General features: G+C 41.5%; 2 protein-coding genes across 6 annotated transcripts in view; one reads left to right on the forward strand and one right to left on the reverse strand.

The window, feature by feature from the left end:
* Positions 1 to 1,231: 1,231 nt before the first annotated feature.
* On the forward strand, positions 1,232 to 13,235 carry LOC143374714 (uncharacterized). Of its 2 annotated transcripts, none has more exons than XM_076823079.1 (14): positions 1,232 to 1,384; positions 6,524 to 6,673; positions 7,005 to 7,108; positions 7,861 to 7,959; positions 8,183 to 8,281; positions 8,808 to 9,014; positions 10,087 to 10,284; positions 10,405 to 10,503; positions 10,571 to 10,669; positions 10,748 to 10,846; positions 11,472 to 11,567; positions 11,771 to 12,005; positions 12,286 to 12,426; positions 12,502 to 13,235. In XM_076823079.1, the coding sequence occupies exons 2-14, from the start codon at positions 6,580 to 6,582 to the stop codon at positions 12,585 to 12,587; spliced, it is 1,656 nt and encodes a 551-aa protein (XP_076679194.1). In that variant the 5' UTR covers positions 1,232 to 1,384; positions 6,524 to 6,579; the 3' UTR covers positions 12,588 to 13,235. The 2 variants fall into 2 exon arrangements, with proteins under 2 accessions (XP_076679194.1, XP_076679195.1); XM_076823080.1 differs by having other exon boundaries at positions 12,298 to 12,426.
* Positions 13,236 to 13,518: 283 nt separating this feature from the next.
* Positions 13,519 to 26,299, reverse strand: part of Hrb27c (Heterogeneous nuclear ribonucleoprotein at 27C) — a 29,399-nt gene continuing 16,618 nt past the window's right edge. For 2 of the 4 annotated variants that reach the window (XM_076823191.1, XM_076823195.1), the window contains one exon: positions 14,753 to 16,065. In XM_076823191.1, coding sequence (XP_076679306.1) covers positions 15,926 to 16,065 — 140 coding nt within the window. In that variant the 3' untranslated portion in view covers positions 14,753 to 15,925. The other 2 variants (XM_076823194.1, XM_076823192.1) reach the window with 2 other exon arrangements.

Genomic DNA, 26,299 nt, shown 5'->3' on the forward strand with positions numbered 1-26,299 from the left:
AGGGTGAGGTCCCGATGAAATTTTCACGAATAACGTATGTTCGGCGAAACGATAGTCATTTTGCGCCCCTTGATTCTGGTGAGAATTTTCCAGGCCGAGAAAAGAAATTGTTTCGAGCTTTTATATTTTAGCGCTTTCCAGATCAAAGGACCCGTCGGGTCGCGTAATATTTACGCTCTTTACTTTAGAATTTTACCCGGGCAGGGCACAAAGCTGGACATTCCGCGCTCAGAAATTCAATTTCAACTCCGACCGTACGGTGGACGCCACGACAATTCCATCAAAACGCAAACACGCACTGATTTATTCGGTCTTGCGCGATTTGTTTTTGATTGTAGAGCAAACAGACACGCGAGCATGGAAGATAATGAGAATGTATTCTTTCTGAGATTCCATCGATTGAAATCGAGATGAATTGGTATGCGAGAACACGACGACACCTTCGTGGTAGATTTAATTGAAATGCAAATTAATCCCGCCGCTTCGCGGATCGTGTTCCCTGGTTATTAAAGACCGTTTGCTTTATCGATTTACACCCTTTAATGAAATTAGCACGGGTTAATTGTATGGGCGTTAAAGTGCTCGTGGAAATGGTAATGCCTCCAGAAATTGAGAGGAAATTGATATCGGTTATCAGAGATAGGCACAGACGTCACAGATTTCTCGCGAAATTGTCGGCGCGAGTATCTTGCGGTTCAGACTTGAAATCTTTTCAAATCGCCTTTCTGAGAAGCTTCTCTCTTCTACTTCGCAGTGGGCAAACGGTTTAAGTGGAGGCTCAGTTTAATGAAGGTTTAAGGTAGAAAGCTCTGCGATGGTAACGTTTTCCCGAATATTAAAAAGAGGGATTGCGATCGATGTATAAATGATTACACCCCTTAAACCAGCGTGAAAGCATTACGTCGAACTTTCATCCCAGAAATGGTGCACTCACCTTAAAGTAGCCTTTCTATATTCAGAGGGTATCAATGAATTATAAATTAAAACTCCCTTGTTCTTTAGACCGAATTAAGTTCGTAGATAAAATGGGTCTAAGGGGTGACAAAATAATTTCAGCGAGATTTTCTTCCTTTCTCGACGAAGAGAGACGAAAAGCCTGGAAATTCGACTACTGCAAGCACCTCTCATAGTCGTTGAATCCACCACGTAGGTGCGCTACCGTCGACCTAATAATGGGGTGAGTTGGGGGCGAAACAGGGATGATTCGGGCAGTAGCATGCCGCCCCTCGTGTCATGAACGTCGTGGAACGCGCTTGAAACGGAAAGTCGACGGTGTCCTTCCTTCGACTTTGCGCCTTCTGACTTAACCCTCTTCAACTTCTGCGAACACGAACGGGGAACCGGAGCACCGTACCGCCAAAAACACCCCCAAACAGGGCAATACGTAAGCAATTCCTTCATTTTATCTCTGCCCTAAATGAATGGGTTGAATGGGACACGTTCGCGCGAAAGCATGGTTGAGGTACGCGTGAGGTAGCACGTTAATTGCTCGGGGGGTGGCGTTCAAAGGGTAATTAGACAATGATAAAGGGCGTGACGATACGGCGTACGGTGGCTGCAGTTTCGTTGAGGCTACATTTGCGCCAAGTGCCCTCCACTCCACGCGAATCCCTCTAATTAACTAATAGCACTCCTTCGCCTACCCCCTAAGCTTGCAGGTGACTCTTTGGCCCCCGCCAGGGGCGGGAATAACTTTTTCCTCATTCGAATTTCTGCGCAATACCGCCACGCGCTTGATCCCCCGCGTACACGGGCAAATTCGATGCGTTTTTCCTTTGTTTCGAACATGGTTTTTAATATAAATAGTTTAGCTGGAATTGTAACGTCAATTTTTGTGAATGTATAGAACGGAGCTCTTTGAAAACACTGTTTGGGATTCGTGTCAATATTTATGCTACACTGCGATTCTACTATACCAGTTAGAATGGTTTTACGGAATTATTTATCGAAAATGAGTAAATATCATGAATTGCTACGGGATATTATAAGTAACGCGAGTTCTCGCACGAAGGGCACACTTCCCTCTCGATGGGTCGATTACACTCCAGGAAAAAATCATTAAATCCAGCGGAGATCATCGCGTGACATGTCGCGACTCAAGCGGGGGTTTACTTTTTTCTGAGTGTAAAGCCATGCAATTAATAGCACGTACACAGTTCTAGCGAAATTGTTGCTTCGTATTTTCCGTCTCTTACTGTTAAACCTCAAGAATAAAGCACTATTATAAGCTTCGCAGGAGTATAGGTGAAAGATAACTCTTACACGAACGCTACAATCTATGCTTATTATTCGTCTATGAAAGTTAACGTTCCAAATTATCTGACGATTGTAAGCGTGTTGGAGCTCACGATGACGTCAGCGTGTGACTTTTTTTTTATCGCGAATAAGGTAACCACTATGAGGTCACAAGGCATTGCTCTCGAGCTCGAAAATAGGAATAAATTGACGGTACATAGACGAAGCATAGGTCGCCGTTTATTTTTACCTGGAGTAAGCTCTATACGAGGGAAGTTCACCTAACTTAACCACCTTAAATCATTCGTAAACTATTCGTCCTATAAAAGTTTCTCAAACAGGAGATGCATATTTAAAGAAGAAGAAAGTTCAATAAGGGTAGGTATGGCTTCGACGCAACTTGTCCACCTCGTTATTTCCTCCTTGAGAATCGATTTGAGCACACCACCCTTACGAGTAAATAATTAGTAATTACGTGTACTATTACTGTTACGAAGTCAAAGATTTCTGCAGGCCTAAAAGTTAGCAACAACAGAAGAAAAAACATATAGTATAGGGAATAGGAAGAAACAGGGTTAAAAAAACGAACGCCGAGGAGACCGGGAAGAATGGCCTGCATCCTGCAGCGTGGTTGCATTGTGGTTATTTTTAGCCAGTCGCGAGAAGCTTGTAGCATGCGTACACAGGTCGAATCGACGTTGGAACGACGATAGAAACGAATATTCAGGTGTTGCTCGATCGAAATAGCGTGCAGTAAAATTCGGTCGGGTGAAAACTATTCTAAACTACTCGATGACTTTTCGTGGTCTCGGATTTCTACCAGTGGAGGGAAAAAGCTCGATCGTTGATCGGAGAATGGGATGAGATTATCACTGACGCGGCACAGTGTTCCGACGTCTTTATTTTTAGCACAAAAGCGACCGGGGAATGTGTGCGCGTCGCTTTAACGAATTCGCCGCCGCTGCCCGGTCATTCTTCATCCCCTGTCCTGTGCGTTCTCCATTTTTCTCGACGCGAGTTGCTGGTGGCAGCAGGATGGAAAGGAAGGCAAACAGGGGTCGGTTACCACTAATTACTCGACTTCTCGCCGTGGAATTGCGCGGTAAACGGTTGCCCCTCTATTTACACACGGCTTCATTGATCCGCTTCAGAAAAAATACCGTAGAACCTCGAACGAGCCGCATAAATGCTGTGCTAACTATTTTAGCTGCTACCACAAGTTTCTTGATAAAATTAAGCGAGATCACGAGATAAAAATAAATGTATATTGTAAGTAACTATAAGTGTTTACTTATGACAGAGTGCTCGTGGCAGACTGTCGTATAAAATAGGGAATAGGAAAGCAAACTATCCTATTACTCGTAGTCAGCTGCTTAATCAATGCAGTTAAGTTCTGACGCATCGCTGAAGTCTCGGTGGCGTTAATTGGAGATGGGCGGGCCAGTGAAGTGATTTACACACGAATATCATCCATCCCCCCAAGTCAACTCCTCCAGTCAATTAAACGTTCCACTTGACATGTGGAAAACGCTCAGGTGAAAATTAATTTCGATAACATCTGGATATCGCTGGTGGGGAGTGAACGCTCCATCAAAGTCGCCGGAACACAGAGCGCCAGCGAACAAGTGGAATAAACGCGAATGGTCAGACATTGTCCGGGGGAACTGAGAAAAACATTTCTGAATTTTGATAAGGAATTTATGCGTCCGGGGTTCAATCGGAACTTTTTATTAACTTTGTTCGTTGAAACAACTTTGCAAATGTTTCATTTCAGTTTGGTTTTAAATTTCTTGAATGAAATAGATTGAAACTGGTGCCAGCGAAACTTTGATAATAATTATGAAACGAATATTATACCGGACCATTTTAATTCTCAACAAGTTTAATTTCCAACATAATTAACATATTTCTCCATTCCACTCTGTTTTCTCCCAACATTCAGATGCGTACAGGGTCGCAACCCTACGGGATGAACGCAGTGGAACGTGTAATATGCCTAACGAGGCGGATCAACAGCGGAAGTAAAAAAAAATGCGTCAGTTCCGTGGAATGACCTGTCAATACGAAATGTTGTCCGCGTCCCATTTTAGTTATTTGTAGGTCGATCGAAGTTACAGTGAGCCCTCTTCTTTCCTCTTTGACGTTCGACGCGTAAGAATAATCGCTCACCCGATCGAATCAATGTCGCGATTATTCTCTAATTGCAAACACGACGTGATAGGTATCCCGTGACAACAATATTAGCTAACCCCGTTTCGTTGTTTTCCCCAGATTCGCGGCGGCGATTGTTGAAATTCTGTATTATTCAGAGCCCGCCAGCGAAACCATTAAATTTACCAAGTAAAGAAACACGAGGAACGGAAAACTCAATGGTACGATTACTTTGCGTTGCAGTTTGCAAACAGCAATCGACAATATTGTGTGCGATGCGAAACTTTTGCTTTACGCGAGTTAAAAAAGAGAATGCGAAACACTGGAGGAACGTTTCAGTATGAAATGATTAGGAGAAACACGCCAGCTTCACTTTCCACTTCTTCTTCTGCTAGAATTTCAACCATTTAACTGCATGAAACTCTCGCACTGAAATATAAGCTTGCGAAATGTATACTTGCGAGCAGAGAGTACCCGATAATGGCAAAGTAATTGCAATGAATCCACAACGATCTTCATCAGTGATACATAGACCGTGCGCTCACCAGAATTTCGATAATGTCTACTATAAATGTAGCTATGGTTGCAATGAGAACGATGTCGTTGCGAATGATCACCAGAATCCGATTAACCAGTCGACTCCTGGGTGGAACAGTGGCCGTTTCAGTTCAAGAATTTCAATGCAGAACATCGTCGAACTTGTACATTTACAAGAACATTTAAGTATCGTTAACGAGCAGATTATAATCCATTTATTTACCAAAACGTGCTTTCAAAGCGTGTATTTCTATCCTTTTCCTGCAATTACTTTTGAAAACAGATTTCGCTTCATCGTGTTTAGCAATTCGTGAAGTAAAGGAGGAAAAAGTTCTGAGAAACGATAAAGAGAATCCACTTCGGAGCAATCTAACTCTTCCAGTGTTATTACCGTGAATTTTTTCTTTTTGAATTGCAATTCCCGTTGCGGGAATTGTAAATGTTCATTTGGAATTGTAAAAATACCGAAGGCAGGAGCGGGAGACATAGGAAGATCCTTATTAAAACTTTTCTACCAGGGTAAATTCGGTCGGAAGTAGTTGACGGAATTTTTTCCGAGCCGGATTTTACTTGTTAAATATTTCCTTCGCTTTGAAACGGTAGCTTCCTATGTTAATTCTCCGACTGGGAATTCCGTTTTAACCTGTCGTCTCTAGCGGCCTGAGATTCGTTAAACATTCTCTTCGTACTATCTGAAAATGATACGAAAACTTTTCCATGGAGGACGGAGTATTATCGATGAAAAGGTCAGGGAAGTTTAGAACGCGTTGTTCTTTTGTTGGATCTGATACGATTCTTTGAGAGCGCAGCACGAACAAAACCTGCGTACAGCTGCGAGAAATGTTTCATATTTATGCAGTTTTCAAAGGAACTCTTCCTTTGCTGTCTCGACGGACGATATTTTTACCTCCCGATGTTTGCGCTGCGAAAACCAAACGCGGAGTATATTTCACAAACTCTACGTGAAATGTTTCACGGAGAATATTACGGTTGCCTGATGGAAAGCATCGAGAGAGTCGCATTTAAATGACGTCTAGGAAACGTGGGTGGATTATGCATCACATAATCCAACGGTCTCATGATACTTTACAAATTGGACGCCGGATTCTGATTGTAATAACGTCGTTAATTCGCGGAGCAAAACCATCGATGCAAATCACCAAATATAAGCTTCGCATTTCGGGCCACGTGTACCGCCGCAACTGCAGGTATGCGTATAATTATTTCATTTAAACGTCGGAAGGCACCTCGCGGCCATGTCCTGCTTTTCGATTCGAACGAAAACTCTCGGGGGAGTATGATGTTTGTCCGGAATCCGGCTGGTACAGATTACGCAACGTTATTCAATATATTTATAGACAACAGAAACAGATATCGACCATAAACCCTCGTTAGCCATGAAATACTATTTTAGTCCAACATTAATAGTCTACCCCTTTTATTCGATCATATCGTGGTACTTGCGTGGCTAAATTTTACTCGAACCGCTCCACAAGTTTCACGAAATCGTTCCTGCGTTCGGGTCAACGTCGCAGCTCGATTTACCGCATGAATTTAGCTAACCACAAGCCACGTATTCAGTGAACATTTCGGTTTGCAGATTTAAAGTTGCAGGGACTGACTGAAACATGCGGACAAGGAGAACGTAAGAGAAAGATGGTGGACAAAGAGGAAACAGCGAAGACACCCTCACCCGTGAATATCAAAGACGCCATCGAGGGAGAGGTGTTGAATCAAAAGACTGCTAGGAGTAAGTATAAAGAAACAGACGATGTTGCCCGAGTAGCTTTTTCTGATCGAGGAGTACAAAGTTAGAGACAGCTACATAAATCGAGATATTCATCTTTTCGCCTCTCGTATTATCCCCTTCACTCCAACAACTCCCAGTAAAGGTATAAATTCTTAGAGACACAAAAGAAGGAAAACACTTTCTGTAAGTTCTGCCAGAGAAACGAAAAGAACGAAAGAGAAGGAATACTGAGATTGGACTCGCCGTTAAAGAGTAGCGAGTCCATTGCTCGGTAAAACCATCCACCGTGTTTCCGTCAGTCACAGCTCATCAAACCTTTCCTGTTTACCAGTACTTAAGAACGATCTCTTGCTGCACGAGGCTGTGATAAAAAATGAGTCCGACGCCGTTCGCAAGGTGCTCAAAGAGACCGTCGACGTCGATTCCAGGAACAATGTAAGTCATCGAAAACAATCCTCGGAGCCTGATAAACCGTTCACGTGTTCACAATGGAACGATTCAGTAGAAACAATCGCGGCAATTTCTCGCAGGAAAGTCGCGAAATGGTTCGGTTGGAAATAGAATCTTTCATTTCGCGCTACTACGTTAGCGTTAAATCCGTGCGAAATGCGTTACACGCTTCGAAACGCGAGATAACGTGACGCGTTTAGGACAGTGGCGCGCTGCGAAAATTGAGCGGGCTTTGTCTGAGTAAAAACGAGATAATTCACTTCGCTTCGTTGTTAAACCGTCGCGGCTCCAATTCAACGTCCACTCCTGTCTGACTAAACGCGAGATATTTCACTGAGCACCCATGGCAATTGCGAGCGCGCGATTCTTTCTTCATTCAAATTTTCATTTCACCCAAAACGCAATATCTCGCGTAGATTTTGATGCCAAAAGGTTGATAAAACGTCGGGAATCTTCCTCGGAAAGGCGAAGGCACGTTGTTGTCTGTGAAAGCACACTAATGAAGATGTCTCCAGTTCCCTACACGACGACCCATTAAATGTACCGAGTGTAACATTAAACGAAGTTATTCGCGTTATATGCGCGCGTCGCTCGAAATTGAGAATGTAGGGCAACTCCCGCGATATTTTCGTATTGAGTGGAGTGACAGGAAGGACAAATTTCAATACGGCTAAAAATAAACACGACGGATATTTTACGCGATACGCATCTCTGTAGCAATTAAAACGATTGTTTAGCTTGGTCGGGCGCCGATTCATTGGGCTGCGTCCAGGGGAAACACGGAGATCATTGAAATGCTGATACAAGCGAAATGCGACATCGAAGCGAGAGACAAGGTAACATGTCCATCAATTTGAAGAAGAAAACGAAATCGGTTACTCATCTTCGAGATAGCAAAGTTAAGAGAGAGGAGCCAAATAAGAATTACTCTACTTGCACGTTTCACTTTCCAATGTAATATAAACTTCTGAAAGTATTAATGAAACGAGCCTGAAAGTTTTGAAAGCCTTACACAAATTTGACGAGACGTAATTAAATTCTGCTTGGAATGTTTCGAAGTTCGGGATGCGCCCGTTACACATGGCTGCTTGGTATGGGCACAGGGATGCTGTGAAAATGTTAATCAACGCCGGAGCAAACGTCTCTGCTGTCAACAAGGTATTCTCGCAATTACCGCAATAAATACTCATGGCATTCCCCAGATCTCATAGCGCGAAATTACATATGCTAAAGATTGTAACTGGAAATACTTCGGTCCTCCGACGGTAGTGAGAAACTAGTAGCTACTTGGAGCGTAAAAAGGCTAAGAAAATCCAAGTCGCTACACGAGAGACGTTGGTCTCCTACAGAATCATAGACTCCAGTCACGATTTCATATCAAACGTGCTCTCATCTCAGCGAAATGTTTCTTTTTCTCGGAATGATAGTAGAACCGAGCCGCTAATTCGTTCACTCCACCATTCGCGAACAGTGTTTAAAATAATTCCTAAAAATTCGATCTCTCGAAATAGCTGTGGGAACTAGCTATTAAAAATAATTTCGAGGAAATGAAAGAGGTCGCGTACCTCGCGATAGACCAGCGGAAACAGCGAGCTTTTCTGTGTTAGTTTTGCAACGGGGATAACAATGAAAGTGAATATTCGTTTGGAGCATGATATTCAGGACACGGGTTTATTTGTGGCAGAAACAATACACCCTTTTAATGTGTGCTGCCCGAGGCAACAACGTTGGCGTCATCGAATATCTCGCGGAGGCTGTGGAATCGTTGAACGGTGATGCAACCGATTGCACCGGTGCAACTGCACTTCATCATGCAGCCAGTGCTGGTCACCCGACTGTGATAACCGCACTCTACAATATACCTATGATCGAGCTGAATACTACGGACAAAGTAAGAGCCAAGACATAATCATTTCCCTGTAGAGGCGAGAAAAGAATGTGGAAAGTGAAACAATATACCATTGCACGAGTATGAACGAGCGAGATTTCTCATCTCGTCCATGCTTTAAGGGAGAACATTCTCCATAAAAATGAACTTTACTTTTGCGTTTAAAGGGTTCTCTGATTAATAACGCTGGGAACATTTCCAAAGATTTTGAATTTAAAAGGTCCAGAGTCACGCGGTGCCTTTTACTCCTTTCTTTTTCTCGCCTGCTGCGTCAGGAATACTTTCTTCTATTCATCTTGAATCGGGAATGAAGTTAACCGTCATGTGCACTCGGGTCCTCGGAAACCCCTGCTCAAAGCATGAATACGTAGCTTGAATTTGCATATATGTATACATGTGCACGTAAATGGTACCTGTAACACGATAGTTTAAGGTAGAACGGTTGAATGGGAATCCTTGATGCGAAACTGCAGTACAATGAAGATTGACTGCCTCGGGATCCGCTAACGAGATTCTGGACTGACGTTGATCGTGGAACACTTTCGTTTGAAATTCCCAACTATTCCTCAGTTTGATATATCTGCAGACTAATTAGTTTCGACGTCAAAGTCCCCATTATATCCTGATACCTAAGGACGAATCACTCGTGCTTTTAAATGCTAATTCCCTCGAAATTGATACGAAAATGCAAATATCCGTGTGCCAGTGGATGCAACGGCAAAAAACTTGCAATTTATGCGAAAACTGGTCCCGTTCCTTTCCCTCGATTCAGATACCATGAAACTAGGTCTCCGACATTAGCTATATTGCCTTCTTATCGCGAAGACAAGTGAAATCCCCGAAGGAGAGAACGCGAACTGCAGCTGCATGAATCTAACTGCAGTCCTTTGAGGGAATTTTATGGAATTCGTGCCGTTTTGCCCTCGCATCTGGTTTCCTCTCCGGAGGAGTAGAATATCTGCGTCGGCCCTGTTGATTTATCACAACCCTTCTGACCTACATATATCTAAATCCTTTGCTCGAAGGATCGAGAGGATGTCGCCATAGTCAAACATCTTTTATTCCATCACTTTAGACAGGGCAGACACCGATACACTGTGCCTGCGCGAAGGAACACTTGGACGCCGTGGAAATCCTGATAGGACTAGGTGCGAACGTTGATGCACAGGACAACGAAGGGAATTCGTCTCTTCACGTGGCCACCAAAACCAGGAACACCGCCATAGCCCAATTACTATTGAAGGCTGCAGCTAACACCGAAGTGACTGACCAAGTAAATAATCAGCTTGTTTCCTTACGAAATGTGCAATGTTTCAGAAAGATGTCTTCTGAATGCTCAAAGTTCTTTGTCAGCGCGATGAAAGTAAGATGGTCTCTGAATTGTTCTCGTTAGATGGGTTTCACTCCACTTCACCTAGCTGCCAGTCAGGGCTGCAAGGGGATATTAGATTCTATGATTCAACACGGTGCAGCGATCAATAAACAGTGCAAGGTATGCGTTTGCTTGAAACGTGTGTGATCAGAGTCGATTAAATCCGCCTTCATGAACCGATTCGCAGTATGGAAACACACCATTACACTTGGCCTGTCAGAACAAGGAGGTAGAAACGGTGGAAATATTAATTAACAAAGGCGTCGACCTGAACTGCTTAAATTCGGTGCGTAGTGTTTGCATTCCCAGATCATTTTATTTTATTCGCTTAGTTTCTGATACGGTTCGCTACGACGTGTTTCAGAGATTACAATCGCCGATCCATATCGCCGCTGAGATGGGCCACACAGACATTTGCGAGCTGTTGCTTGCAGCAGGTGCAAATATCGAGCAAAGAGAACAGGTGAACGATGAACGCGCACCTTCTCTTTCCTTCCTGTCCCATAACTTTACATAGGAACGATTAAGCTATATGAAAGTTTATGGCTTTGCAAGAATTTCAAGTCTGCTCTGTCTTTCAACCATAAGATTAATACACTTCTCCCACAACTTCCTGCATGAGCCAATGAAACTGCAAGGGCGCGCTTTCTCTATAAAGTTAGCACGTGAAACGTTTGTTTCACATTTCCTTTACCTTCCAGCTACAAGCCTTAAAGTAAAATTGCTTCCTCGAATGCCATCGCAACCAAATCAAACCCTCCGGACTACGTGTTTAGCAATGGCATGCTGTAAAACGATATTCCACCCACTTAGAATCGGAAGGGAGTAAAATCTATCCGCCGAACTTGACAAAGATTGAACAAAGCGATGCGGAACTACAGCACCATTTAATTCCGCGCCTCGTATGTCGAGCCTGATTTAACGCGAGCTAACGCAGTCGACTAAGCTTCGGAACAAAGTTTCTGCGGTTCGAACGGGAATTATACCCGTCGAAATTCACGAGAATGTTGGTTCAATGAAAGCGACGACACGATCGCTGCCGTGAACTCAGTAATAAAGTTAAAGCAAAGTTGTCTGGATGTTCGCAGAGCGGCAGAACACCACTTTACATCGCGGCAAGGGGTAGCTTCACGGCCATCGTCGATATGATAATCAAAACCGCGAGACTGGACTACCCGACACCGGTAGGTGGCTGAAATCGATCATTTAAGGGGCACAAAAGAGCTCTGAAATGGTGGTAGACCTTCTCGAGGGTTGAATGCAACGATAAAACTATTACGATACTAATAAAGCGAGAATGTCGCACAGGAAGGGTTGAATTCCGTGAAAGCATCAAGCATGAATTGTTTCCTTTGTACTACAAAACGACGCGATCTGTTCTCTCTAGGAAGTTGCAACTTCAGACAAGGAAATACGAGATCTGACGCCTGCGAGACGAAGATGGCGAGAGGGATCGAGAGGTGGAAGCATATCCAGCAACAATAGCGGACTTCCGGAGCATATCCGATCGGTTCTGTGGAAATTGGCGTACAAACAGCTGGGTCCTGAAGACTGGAAAAAGCTGGCACTTCACTGGGCTTTCACGCACGATCAAATTCGAGCGATCGAGCATCAATACACTGGTAAACAATTAAGATTCTTAAGTATATCAGGCGTAGCGTAAACAAAAGAATAGGAAAAGGTAGAATTACATGAACGAAAGATGAAAGCCAGAAGCGAAACGATGATTAGAAGTCATCGAGGTATAAAGTTAAATTCCAAACTGTAGACAATTAGAAAAGAAAGCTTTGATGGAAAAAAAACACGACAGACGATCGAAAGGTGGAAGATTGTTTTTGAGATATTTGCACCTCGATGTTCCCTTTATAAAACGAGGGCAGCTTTATGAAAAGGACGATAAAGCTCCAATTATAGGTCCCTTGAGCTACAAGGAGCACGGCTTCCGGATGCTGTTGATCTGGGCGTCAGGATTAAATCCTGAAATTCCTATAGCGAAAGAGCTCTGCGATGCCTTGTCTGCGGTAGATAAAAGAGCTGTTGCCGGTACGTAATTTTTCAATATTTAATTGCGTTCGTTACTGAAACATCGTGGAATTATCTCTAGAAAAATGGTTGCAGAAAATGTACGCAAGCAGTTGGATCAAGAAAAAGAAGGTAAAGTGAAGTCGAGTAAACGACGTTGTCATAAGTGTTCTATCACTTAAATGTATTAAATTGCCGTGCACTTTGAGAATTGTAAAGAAAGGCAACTTCAGAGATTGTTGGTAGAACCATTGTTGAAGAGGTCTAACGATCATTGTATCGCGACGATGTCAGTCTTACGTTTTTTACAAAAAGAAATCAACGAACCGTGTTATACAAGTCAACGAATGCTTTCGATGTGTTTCACGAAAGCCGATTCAAGTGTTCCAATCAAGCAGCAAATGATATATCACGTGAACGTACAAATTTTACAACATCATGGTTTAATGTGTCTCTAGATATTAATTTTCAAATATAGTTCCTCTTTTCGTGCGATTGCTGAAATTGTCAATGTTTGCGATAAAATGAGCCGTCCTGCATCGTATTATTTTCTATCGAATTCGAAAGTTTTCATTCTGTTATTCGATAATTGCGCGAAGCAGAATGTTGGAAACATTAAATAAATATTAAACTGGGAGTAAGTGCGGCGAAGCGAAGTTTTGCAGGGCAAGAAAGAATTCGTATTAAGTATTAACTTAGCTCGTATTAAGAAGAGAAGTAGTCTTAAAGCTTTCAATAATTGTACAATTCCAAAAAGACAATCTACATATCTGAAATTCGTGTACAATTAAATAAACATGTACATTAAAGGATACAGGTACTTTCAAATCGACATCCCCCACAATTTCAACACGTTAATATTTAAGAAAACCGCAAACTCAGTCTCCTCCACTGTTTTTGCAACGCTTCGATACAACTACCTCGCAACATTTCTTAAAAAAAATACTCATAAATCTGAATAATCTTACCTTATTGATCCATGAGCATCCACTGATCCATGAACTCCGATCATCTGACAGACCACGTGTTTAGAGGGATCGTAGATAGGGGTGAGGAGTCACTTAGGAGTGGTGGAGCTAAGGACAGGAGAACAACCCTAAAGTACGTCATCTATTAAAATGTGAATGTTTATTTATCCATACGGAATATTCATTAGATCTATACTATAAAAGAATGCATTTCTTTCTGCTTCCACCCTCGCAATATGCATATAACAAAATATTATGAACGATATTATCATTACTATATCATACTAATCGATAATAATAGTTTCTCAGCGGCGATGGTAAAAATGGGGCCCGAATGCCGTCAACGGCAGTTGATCATCGTAAATATCATCGTGAATTATACAAACCGTACGATAAACAGGGGGGTAAATCTGCGTCGAACTCTTAACCCTTAACACTAGAGTTAATACCTATCGACAATAATTCATTATCGTCATCACTATCATAATCGTTATCGTTACAACGAGCATCACTGATTCGCGCTTCAATCGATTCACGCCTCCGTAAACTGTCACACATAGCATCTTTTTTTTTTCTTTCCTTTTCGGTTGCACTCGAAGCCCTGAACAAGCAGACATGCCTCGTACCCTATTGCGAACAGAAGTACGTACGCCGACGACGAGAAAAGTGCAGTTGCATCTTTCCATATGCTGAGAACACCGGTACGTATCGAGGGGAACGTTCATATTTGCATTGAGAAAAGTGGAGGGACACGACACATGCATCATCATTCATTTTCCACGTCTCCTTAACCGATCGTACTATCTAGTTTCTCGGACGAATACGTTCTACGCGCTACAGGCTCGCAGACGTACAATTATTTCTCGCACGCGCATAAACACAAGTGTTTACGGTTAATTGTCGTCTAACAATGTCCCTCTAGTAACGATAGCAGCCGCCTAATCCCGGAATTACTGTTCACACTACATCCCGACTGGAGATACTTCTAAACAACACGCGAAACTGCTTTTGAACACCGATATCAGGTCTCCAGAAAATCGTTTCGAACCGAAAACCACGAGTTACGTACTGGTGCGTACGATCGATTTCTCGCGAGGGTTCCGATAAATCTAACGCCTGGTAAGAACTTTCCAAGAAGTACAACGCAAGAAAAAAGAAACAGGAAAGAAAGAGACAAAAGATTGAATGAGGAAGAAGGAACAACTGATTATTTGCTTTTTTTTTTCTTTGAAATAATTGAGAAATCCCTTATTATCGCGGCCCGTGAAGGGACGACCGCGGGTTACACTCGCGTCTCCTGTTTTTACCTCAAGTCCACAAGCCCCGCGTCATCCAGTGAGAAAAATAAATGGGACGTCTAGGAAATATACTTCCTACGGCAGAAATTGAAAAAAACAAAGGATTAGGTTTGTTTCTTCGTTCTGAACGTTTGTCGGCGGTCACGGCTAATACATATGTATATTAAAGTAGAAATCAGAGGGGACCTCTCATCGGATGATTGACTCGTCGCGAACGTAAAAGGGAAGAGATGGCGAGTGAACTTGATCGATGTACCGAATCATCATTGATAAAGACATTAACCAACTAAAAGAAGGGGTGAACTGAGGGGAACAAGAACTCCAAGAATCGTAGTTACGCTTTGCGCAACGAAGTACTTAATCGCTCTATATCACTAGTCGAAGACTCGAGTGGATCGTTATGTTATCGTAAAATCCTTAAATCTAAGTTGACAATACCCACGCTTTCCGTTTTGGACGAATTGAGTCTTATCTTCGTAATGTGTGAGAATATTCGTCGTTCGACGCTTCGCACCCTCTTTGAAATCTTCTTTCTTTTCGATTCGTAAAATCAGAATCGAACAAACTTTCACGCGCCCAAAAGAATTTAACAAATCGGTTGACACAGCCTTGCCGAACGAATGTTTGCGACTAAAAAATCCTGACAGCTTATTACGCGATCGTGCATGTAGATAAGAGTTTATCATTTCTAAGCAACATCGATTGCGAATAATCGAAAAATCTGCGAGTGGTGTTCTTGAAGACTATCTTCTTGAAGGCGATCTTCCCGAAGACGAGTGCTAAGCTGACGTTCGCCTCGCGTGCGGAGGAAATGCAGTTCGATGCTTGGTGTACCGTCAGGCCACCTTCTTTCTCTTCCTTGTAAACGATGTCGCAACACCTCAGAAGACTCGATCCCTCGTTGGCGAACTCGATTCATAAAATAGAGAAGAGAAAGAACGAACGCTGCGCGTATACCCGCAAAAATATATCTGAGACGCGATCGCTCACGCTGTTTCTCGAATCCATTTCAAGCCATTTTCAAGAAGCGCGGTGTCGATAGAAAACACGTACAAAAATCATCTGGATATCTCGCGCGACGGTGTGACACGCTCCCGTTTCCACGCGCGAGCAGAATCGAATGCATACGTTCGCGTGTAATGTGCAAATAGTGTGTAATAATCCTACGTGTACACATATAGTCACGCGTCTCGATGATAAAGAAGCGAAAGCTCGCTCTAACACCTTGGGGGACTTGATTTGTCTTAATCCATTCTAGCGACGGTAGGGATGGTAATTGTTGGAGCTGGATGAGGATCCTGTGTAACCCCTTTGGGGCCCACCGCCACTGTAGTTGTCGTTGGTTCCTGGAGCAGCAGGAACGCTCTCTAGTCTCGAGGATCCATATACGGTGCCTGTTAGAATCGCATAAAAGAACGTAGTACTGTGTGCCAGGACGCGGCCCAAGGATGCAATCAGGGAAAGAGTGATAATGGAGGACAGTGGCTCGTTTAATTGCGAATCAACGACTGGCTGAAGTTGATGATCGAAGAGGTAGACCTGGCATGGATACTGAAATCGCGTTTCGTGCTTCCCAATAAACTGGCTTCTTCGCGCGGATTAAGCGTGAGTAACGCAAAGATCCTGATTCTTCGATTTATCGCGACGAAAGTAATACGTTCACTGGAATAACCTCTTCGATTATCGGCTCGCTGGAATTTCGAACGCTTGATTTTTCTGCAGATCGTCGATTGGAAGAGCAGGGGAAGACTGAGAGAAGGCCGCATATGTGAGATGAAATTGCGGATTAAAGAGGAGGTGGTATTGTCGTTAATAGAAGGGATTCATCCTAGCAAAAGTTTAGTTGAATTTGATCGTAGAAAGCTACACGCAAACGGATCGTCTGCTTCAATCTGACGGCGAAGTGAATACATGTATACGATTTCTAAAAAATGATATATATATTGAGCTCTTCGATATACCGAAAGGGATCTAAGTCAGTTAAACGTCTAGTAACGTGCAAGTAGGAAAAGAAAACCGACTTACGTGTATAAGAAAGACTAAAATTTGAACTATGTCGATATTTCTCTCATTCTCTCGTTCTTTCTCTTGGGCTTACAATTTTCAGTACAAATTTGTTTCTTATATCACGACCTTAATAATTACTATAAAAGTACTTAGTACTATGTCAGGAATGTCCGGTCAACTTCGAGACTAACGAAGAAACTTTACGATTACGTTTGAGCGAAATTTAAGAAATTTTAGGGCGATACTTTAATGGAATTAATGTTATTGAAACAGATTCCGAAAGAAGTTGCACGTTTCTTGCACTAAATCACAGAACTAAAGAAATCTATAGTCACCGTAATTAATTTGCACGCCAGATACCATGATTCCGTTTTCATAATAGATCTACAAGTATAAAATAAAAAAAAGAAGAAGGAAGAATAGCTTAGACGCTACGAAGCTAACGTTTAAAAAAATCGAATAGTAAAATTTAATTTTATAGATTAAATGATGGATCCCGTACAGCTAGGTAGGCGGCCTTAAGTAATCTTAATTTTTAAAAGGACGCTTGCTGCTTACACGCCGTCACTTGCACGTAACTTATATAATTCTTAATCGATAATCATTATCTTACGGGCTATAGTAGTCATTCGGCTGAACGAACACAAAAGTGGCATCTATAAAATCAATTTTCATAATAATATGTCGTCAAAATTAGGAGAAGCAAGAGGATGGGCCAGATCGTTGAAGACGATCGATTCGATGCGTTTCTGTTACACCCGCGTTAATCCTCATCGTACTCAATGGCAATGGCGCCAACCCTCTCTCTTCCCTATTCTCGTAATTTATAAGAACCTAGAGTCTTAGTCTGTCTTTGGTAGCCCGTTCGGTATCTCTTAGCGTCTGTAAGGATGGTAATTGGTATGCTGAGTCAAGGAGAACCGTTGAGGACCTGGAGCTGCGTCTCCGTTAGGAATGAAGGTAGGGCTTCCAGTTTCGGTATTTTTGAACTTTGGGATCGGGACAGCGTCTGTGGGGAATAAAGGAGGAAATTAGGGAGTAAATGATAAATAGAAGATTAGGAAGTGATGCAGACCACCTCGAATAAGATGAAGATGCAGGAGAAGAGAAAGGAAACTTCGGTGGTCTGGTATCTCGCGAAGGGCAAGCTTTTCTTAAATTAAAACTAAGGCTGAGTCTTAAGTCTAGGTTGGGGATTGTTGATTGTAAAAATACTTTAGGGGCAGAGTCGACTTTCGCTTTTTCATGAGTCTTCCTTTGTTCTGATAATTGCCAATTTAGGGCTCTTCGTTGAAGATTAACCGAGATACTCAGCCCCTGAAGTACCAAAGAACACCAAGTCACCTCGAACCTGAGTACCTTTAAATATACTGTTATTCTACACTTTCGAGAAATTTCTGTGAAATTGCAAACCAGTAAAATTTACATGCGTCTTCTACCTCAGTTTCGAGGGGATATGGCGAACGTCAAGACGCGCATAAAACACTGCACCAATGAACAAGTGATATCAACGATGCAAAAAAGTAGAAAAAAGTATTCTTTAAAATTAATGGGCCATCTTTGTAACTCCTTCGATCCGCGCGCGCTGATAACCCGGGAGGAAAAGTTGTCTTGCGATTAGAATCAGAGAAAACCGAAGGGGAACTGGCAACTGAAGCTAGAAGATACAAGTTGCCTTGATTCAATGAAAAGTTCACATGATGACTCTACGTATAAACAAAGTTCTGAGGTAATTGCAAAACGGAAGCGACAAAAAGAAAGTTGAAGGTCGTGTAGAGCTATTGGCCAATAATTCAAGCGATCAACGGAAGGGTGTGACTGTAAATCCGAATAAAGTGACTCTCCCGCGCACTCGCATGCTTGCTTTCATTCGCACGTCCACTCATGCACGTAGTTATTTTCTACACGATCTTTCTACGATGTGAACGCACTAGTCCATCAAGTTGCATACATTTCCCTAGCGTACTTCGTTCCACGATTCTTCAGCGATACGATCATTTGAAAATTAAAGGGTAACAATATCGACTGTGCAGTGTTTTAAGTTTCACGTGGATACTTAAAGCGAAAGCTAATTATTAAACGAAGGGAAAAGATTGTTTGGATTCGATTGACAAGATTCGTTTTTTGTTTTCATTAATATCATTTTCTATTTAATCATTCTCATAATCTATTCCAGTATGTACTTTACGAATAATGATCCACTCTTTCTCTATATTATCATTATATCATCATAATAATAATTATCAGCATATCACCTTATCATCATTATATCATATATATTTATATATATATATATATAATTATATGTATCATCATTTATAATCGTTAATATTAATATTATTAATATAATATCTTAAGTATCAATTAATCAATTAATCCACTAGAAACACCGTTAAGTATATTAATATATATTTATATATATGTGTGTGTGGGTGTGTATGTGTGTATCTGATGAATAATAATAGTAATAATAATAATGACAATAATAATAATAATCATTAATTATCATAAGTAATTATAGTAGCAGTAATATTATAGTAATAGTAGTAGTAGTAGTAGTAGTAGTAATAGTAGTAGTGGTGGTAGTAGTAGTGGTAGTAGTAGTAGTGGTAGTAGTAGTGGTAGTAGTAGTAGTAGTGGTAGTAGTAGTAGTAGTAGTAGTGGTAGTAGTAGTAGTAGTAGTAGTAGTAGTAGTAGTAGTAGTAGTAGTAGCAGCAGTAGTAGTAATAGTACAGTAGCAATAATAGTAGTACTGTTTGTTTTGCGTGTCATTGGGAGTGAGGGGAGCGGATAATAAGGTTTTCTTAGTGAAAAATGAATGTTACAGATGTTAGCAATTCACGAATAGAAACTCTGCCTTCATCGATTTAAACTTTTGAAGACATTCTTTTAAATTCCCCATTAAACGCTTTCTAACAAACTTTGTCCCCTGAAATTGCGGGAAAAAATATTAAACGCCAAAGTTAGGAGGTACAGATTCCACTTCCTTCAACAAAAAGACCTATGGACACACAGACTTTCCTCCGCTCCCTCTTGTTACCTATCCACCCCCTGCTGTTCACATATGTTTTTGTCTTCCTACCCTATTTGTTTCCACGTTTTATCTACCCTCTGATTTCACCCCAATTTTGTCAGACAAACAGCGGGATTTTCCTCTGACAGTGTTTCTCTGTATATCACACAAGCTGGAAAAAAGCACTGTTTCGTACTTCCCACATTGTTCATTCCATCCTCCCCTGACATTATCTGAAATTTTCTTTAGACGTTTCCAATACGATAACCGATGAGTGGGATTCGTCAACAATTGGTAGCTATTACATCTACAGGTATTTCTTTTTTGTAATAAATTTAAGAACCGACGCGGAAACGACATTCATGCATTTCGTTTTTGCTAATCGTTCCCGTTCTTTACCAATCACTCCCTCGCTCTTATCGGATAAACTAATATCGCTCTAAAATTAGATAACGATCGTTAGTCGACTATTAAAGCTACTTCTCAAGCTTTTCGTTGGTCTCTGTCCCTTTCTCCCGTTTCCCTCGCTCACCGTATGTCGCGTTGTACAGTTTTACAGCATCAGAGAAGAAAATCGTAGGAAAGAAAATAAGAACCGGGACAGTTAAGCGTGATTTCAGCCAGTGGTCCTCGTTAACTGTGACCCGACATCCCGAAAGTTTCGCGATAATCAGCCGTTAAAGAGATTTCATAACGAAAACTCGAAGTGGTTGGGGTTTGATCGATTTGGAAATATTACGCCGGCACTTTCTTCATCACATCGTCGCGATAAGCACTAACGGTTTAGCTATGATTCTTTTAATGCAAGTACTTCCTATATGCGCTATACACGTAATGTGACTTAATAAAGTTTTACATTGTCTCGCGTGTTTTCACTTATTAAAGATTTGGCAAGTCTTAAACCTGGGAAGGCGCGAAAAAGCGCCCCTTGTACGTCTCGTACAAACTATGTTTTCTTCGTATTACTAGAATGTTGTTAGCGTCACTGTATGTCTGTGTCGTTTCACGTCGCACAATTTATTTTTCTACACACCCTCCTCTTGCGAGTACGACGATTCACCCTTGCACGCCAACACCTTTCACGCCCATTTATTTCACCTTCCCTTCCATTCTCACTCCCCTCGCTCCCTTATACGATTCACCGTGCTGCCTGTGCACATCACTTTTATTCTCATCAGCTTTCACCAAGTTCATCATACATGTGTTCAATCAGTTCACTCATCAACCCACATTCTGTTGCCTTCTCGCCCCTTTCTCATCGATTAATCAGTAGTAGCCCCAACTTCTCAACCACCCACCCTCCCCTTCTTTTGTCTTTCCGTTACACTTTGCTTTCTAATGAAAGAATTAAAATTACAACGACTAATCAACGACTTAGATACGTGTTTCCTTTTCACTTAAGAGTTATGGAATAATTATGATTCTCACGAGAACACAATGATTGGCATTTGTCTGTTTCATTAAAAACATCTTCGTCTTTCTATTTTAATACGCCCCTATGCAACACGGTCTTATGTCGAGTTATACACCCTTTAATTAATTAATTAGATAATTAATCGATACCTTAATTATTGATCCTACGCGTGTCCCCGTACCACGGCCCGGAAACCACGACCATATCGGTACGTAAAAACTTGGGGGGAAAATTCTAAGTAATATTGAGGTGTTTTGTTTTCTCTGCGTTAAGGTACTCTGAGGATAATCGTTAATTTATAATACATTTGTACACAACTTATCCCTTAATCAATAATTATATCGATTTACCTACAACGTCGTCCCGGGTTTCCTCTCATTCGTACCCCTCCTCAACTCTCTCTCTCTCTCGCTCTCACTCTTTCTCTCTCAGTCTCTCTCAGTCTCCCTTTTTCTCTGTCACCCATTTTCTGCCTCAAATCTCGACACCCATTCTCCCTGTTTCCTTTTACGTTTACTAAATCGCACGACCACCGACGGTTGCGCGATTTTAAGACACGTTCAAAGAGCCAGCCGTTTCCTAGAAACGCCATGTAACATTCGAAAGGCAGCGTAGAAGAGAAAACGAAAGTACGAAGTAACGGTAGTAAGATATAACGATTGGAAATTCGATTTAAAGGAAAAGATATAAAGTTTCACCAATGTCCCCGCGATGACAATATGAGAAACGAGAGCCGTTTTCTCTTAGCACTATGATTAGTTAATATCCGAACAAAACGAATCGATTTCCATTCCTCCGGTAGCACTTTCGGTGTACTTTCGAGTATTTATTTGTTCGCCCCACCCTTCTCCCCCGTGAAATCTATTTCGTAGTACTTAACTTATTTTTCGTGTTCACCCTTAACCAGCTACGATGTTTCGATTCGTACAATCTATCCTTAGGCGGAGGTAACAAGTTTCCCTTTAATTCTTTTATATCGAGTAAACTAGACCGTTTAAACATTAGATTAGCCTTTAACTATTTATTTAATAATAAACGTGATAGTCGATAATAACCTTAAAAACGGCAACTTTTTCTTGTCTAATTAGCACTTCGAGGAGTTTCTTGTCTTGCGAGGCTCGATTTCAGCCTCGATCGCGTAATTAATGTAATATTTCTCTGTTTAAATTCTGTACTACGCTTATTTATCTACCTACCCGTCCGTCTTTCCTATTTGTTACGTTAGCTGAAGCCCGTCTTGCTTTTATACCCGCATTTGTCCTCATTCGCTCCATCATTACGTTGCCCAGTCACTCCGTATCATTCACTCGCTCTCGTCTCCCGTTCTTTCTCTCCCTGCTCCTTCCCGCTGTTCCTTCCCTCACTGTCAGATGATTTAATTAAACGCTACGCGTTCTCCTTATAAACTTAAGCTACGTCGATACGCGCTCGCTACTCCGTAGCCTCGAGAAGCTGTAGATATAGATATTTATCCGAGAAAATAGTAAAGCCATTCCTTGTAATCCATGATAATTAATTAATTCATTAATTACAATAAAAAATAATAACAACAGTAGAGTTCCTCGTTTAAGTGGTACTAGTCGTAAATAGTAAATAGTTTGTTTTATCGTAGCAGTTACTTTGACACTTCTTTTATCTTTAATAGTTTCTCTCTTCCTCTCATTTTCCGCTTTTGTTTCTTCGCATTTATAACCCTAAGCCTAAAGTGGCACGGTAATATTTCCAAATCGGCGCTTTCTCGCAGGAGAAAAGGCAGAGGCGCTTTCGAACGTGGTTAAGGTACACTGATTTATCTTTTCCTCATTTTTTATCGTTTTCAAACGAACCCTTGCGTATTCTCCCGTCAATTACACCTCTAAGAGAACTTTCATCGAAGAGTTGTTATCCTACACGAAAAGGGTCCTTTCACTTGGCTTAACTTTGTTTCTCCCTAAAAGGGCAGTGGTCGTTGGACGTATTTTACTCAGCGAAAAGTACAGTAAGGATTAAATAATCTAAGAGTACCGTTTACACGCGAAATTAGGACTTACTGCAAGTTTCGTATAGAAATACAGCATACTATACAATTTGTTTCGTGTTTCTTTTTTTTTTTTTACTATCTTCTTTGTCTTATATTGTTTTCGTCCGAGAGCGTCAGTCGTATTAGGACCGTTTCAAGGGACTCGACATACCTTAGAACGAGCAAAGTGAAATTATCATCTTATCACTTATTTCAAACGAAGATCTTAACAAATAAAATTGGAGAATCTTGACACGAACTACAACAGCAGTTACTTGGAAAATTCGTTCCAACCACCAACCGACCCAGGTCTTTGTCGATTTTAATTGAATTTGTACGCGACATCTATCTCTTCGCGATCGTTCTACGTATATATTAAACACACATCGAAACATTAAAAGTTACACGTTAAAGTACAAACAGTTATCCATGGTTAAAGATTAGGTGCATGCGCATACGGGTCTCGTAAATAGAATATATCGAGTGTCTGTGAAATCTCGACGTTCGTTTATCGTGTATGCCGATTTCGTCGAACGGTGTGTGTACGTGTATACGTTTCTGATAAGACTAAACTGGTTTCTAATCGAGTTACTTTAGCGAATATCTGTATATTATTATGTGTATACAAATCCACATTGTTCATCTACGTTATGAATTAAAGTAAAAGTTTTGTGGTCGTCACATTTGCCATTTGAATCTCGAGTGATCAAGATTATTCAAGTGTCGCTCGTTCGTCGCGTTGGTCGCGGCAACATCTGTCGTCGCGTTAAATGCAAGGGGGTGAACTTATTCCGACGAGCTCGCTTGTTTAATTCGGCAATCAACCATTACTTTTAATCCCTTAATTAATAAATATCCGTAATAACGGTCTAATAAGTTTTGTATCTCTCTGATCTGGACATACCGTCTAAACATTAATCAGTAGATTCTATACAAAGAGTAAAAGTATGAATTTAAGGCTTGTTCATGGTTCTTTCTTAGCCAAACCACCTACTATCCCTCCCTTTCTGTTCTCTATCTTCTTTTGCACCCATATCCTTCCAACCCCTTCGTTAAAGTCGCTTTCTACGTTACACTTCAGCCCGTCCCCGATATCTCTAGCAATTACCATTACAATTAACTAGTTACTTAATTGAAAAAGTTTCTTTCGGGTCCCGGATTGCTTAGTTGACCGACTCACTTAACGGCAAGTCAGCGAACGGTCTAAACGTCAACTACTGTACAGAATTTTTCGGTCGCCGTTTTAAACAATTTTCCGCGCGAACGGTGTAAATCATGTTCGAAAATAGGGTGGGGGCTGGGTGCAGGAGGAATATTCTTAATCGTTTAAAATGTCAGTCTGAAACGTCTGTCTTGATTCTTAACCCGTAACATCGGTCTCTCAGACAACGCACACTGTTTTCTGCTCTCGATTACGTCTGAACCGGAAGGTGTCGTCGTAACAGGAGCGGAGGGAAAAGCAACGTGTAGACACAAGCGTGACCTGAGAAATGGACGTTAAGCGTTAAAATGCTGACCGACAGAAACGTTCGATCGTACAAAACAGCTAGGCTATGAATGTTTTTTGATTTATTGAGTAACCCACGGTCGCAGAAGTATAAAGGGACGTTGATTTGATGTCTGTACTTAACTATATACTGTGTGAAATCTCATAACGTTATCCCTTAGCGGTATATCTTTATCTTTAGAGGAATAATACCGTAATGTTATGTAACACCGTAAATAGAACTTAACGCGCTGTTGTATATTACACCGCGGGAAAAGTAGATTCATCGACGTGTGATAATCGGTATCAGCTAACGAGCGAAGGACTTATCACGGAAGGACCGACGATTAGGAACTCCAGAAACGAAGAAGAAGAAGCTGTCGCCTCGTCGAGAACCACGGTTCGTTAATTACAATGAGGTATATATTCGAGAAATGCTTTTTAAAAATCACCTGTTGCGTCCTTTCCCTCCATATCACGTTTCTTTTTAATTCTAAAAGTATCCTAGGAGATGCCTGCGAGTTAAATCGTATTCGAAAGTAGTAGATTAAAGAAATTGCTAACAGCTTTCTCTGGTACCTCTCTCGTTCACATATTTTCCAAGGGCAAAGAAATTCGCGAATGAAATTCTCTCACTGCCTGCTAACAACTTGGCTTATTAACATGATTTACGACTATTCTTATCCCTCGAAACTTATCACGTCGCCTGTACGGGGAAAGTAAATGGTACGTTCCGGACAAACGCGACGATCGCGCGAGTTTCGTGTAACACTTTTACAAATGTGACGACAGACATATGACGTGTGTGTGTGTGTCTGTGTGTGTGTGTGTGTGCGTGTGTGTAGTATATGCATATCGGGAAAATCCATTTCACGATCTTCGCTTGAAAATCAAACTCGGGAGTTTTGTCGTTAGATACACCACTACTACAATATCTCGATAGTTTCGTAGTGTAGTAACCTCGGACACAAGAACAAATCAAAAAATTCGAGCGTAGAGTACTAACTACGATAATAAATCAATGTGATAATAATAAGAAAAACAAGTAAAGGGGTAGCAGTAGCGATATCTAAAGCAAACGGCTACTAGCGTCGAAAACAAAGGAAGTAATAGAGATTGAAAATAGCGATCCCCAGTAAACCCACAGGATTGTGTTATGTATGTAGCATTTGCCCGCATTGTGTTTTGAGCGCTGCATTCCGAATGAATAATCGAAACTCCGTTTGATAATATTGTTAATTGAACAACGTGTATGACATTAAATATCATTTGGGGAGATTATACTACGTTCAGTCTCCAAGAAACAGTATGTATATCGAATTCACTAAAGGATAATAAACTATCGCTAGAAGCCGATCGGTTAAATCGGTTAAACGTACTTGTATAAAAGTAAAGGATTCGGTATTTAAAATTGTAGCGCATGCATCGAAAAGAAGCGCACGTTTCGATCATTTTATTTCTACCACCTTCCCCCTAATCAGTACAATTAAATAATTACCCCCTCTCTCTCTCATTCGTACACTTTCTTCTACATCTCCCTCCTTTCCTCCCCGTTAATTTCCCTTACCCTTGTCTAACGTCATATATTTCTGTTGCGCTTCGTGCTGCGCGATACACCATCCCCACCCTCTATCAAATTTTCCTGGGCGATCCTGCCACGTTTTCGATTTCCACACCCCCCGTGCCAATCCCTCGCCGTCCCTTTCAAG

The sequence above is a fragment of the Andrena cerasifolii genome, chromosome 11 (genome assembly GCF_050908995.1).
Source record: "Andrena cerasifolii isolate SP2316 chromosome 11, iyAndCera1_principal, whole genome shotgun sequence".
In the NCBI taxonomy this organism is placed as follows: Eukaryota; Metazoa; Arthropoda; class Insecta; order Hymenoptera; family Andrenidae; genus Andrena; species Andrena cerasifolii.

Bases quoted from the DNA above. Each gene is read 5' to 3' on its own strand.
- LOC143374714 (XM_076823079.1), top strand. From the start codon at position 6,580: ATGGTGGACAAAGAGGAAACAGCGAAGACACCCTCACCCGTGAATATC. The intron at 6,674-7,004 runs GTAAGTATAAAG...CCTGTTTACCAG, and splicing joins GAATCAAAAGACTGCTAGGA to TACTTAAGAACGATCTCTTG. The intron at 10,285-10,404 runs GTAAATAATCAG...TGTTCTCGTTAG, and splicing joins ACACCGAAGTGACTGACCAA to ATGGGTTTCACTCCACTTCA.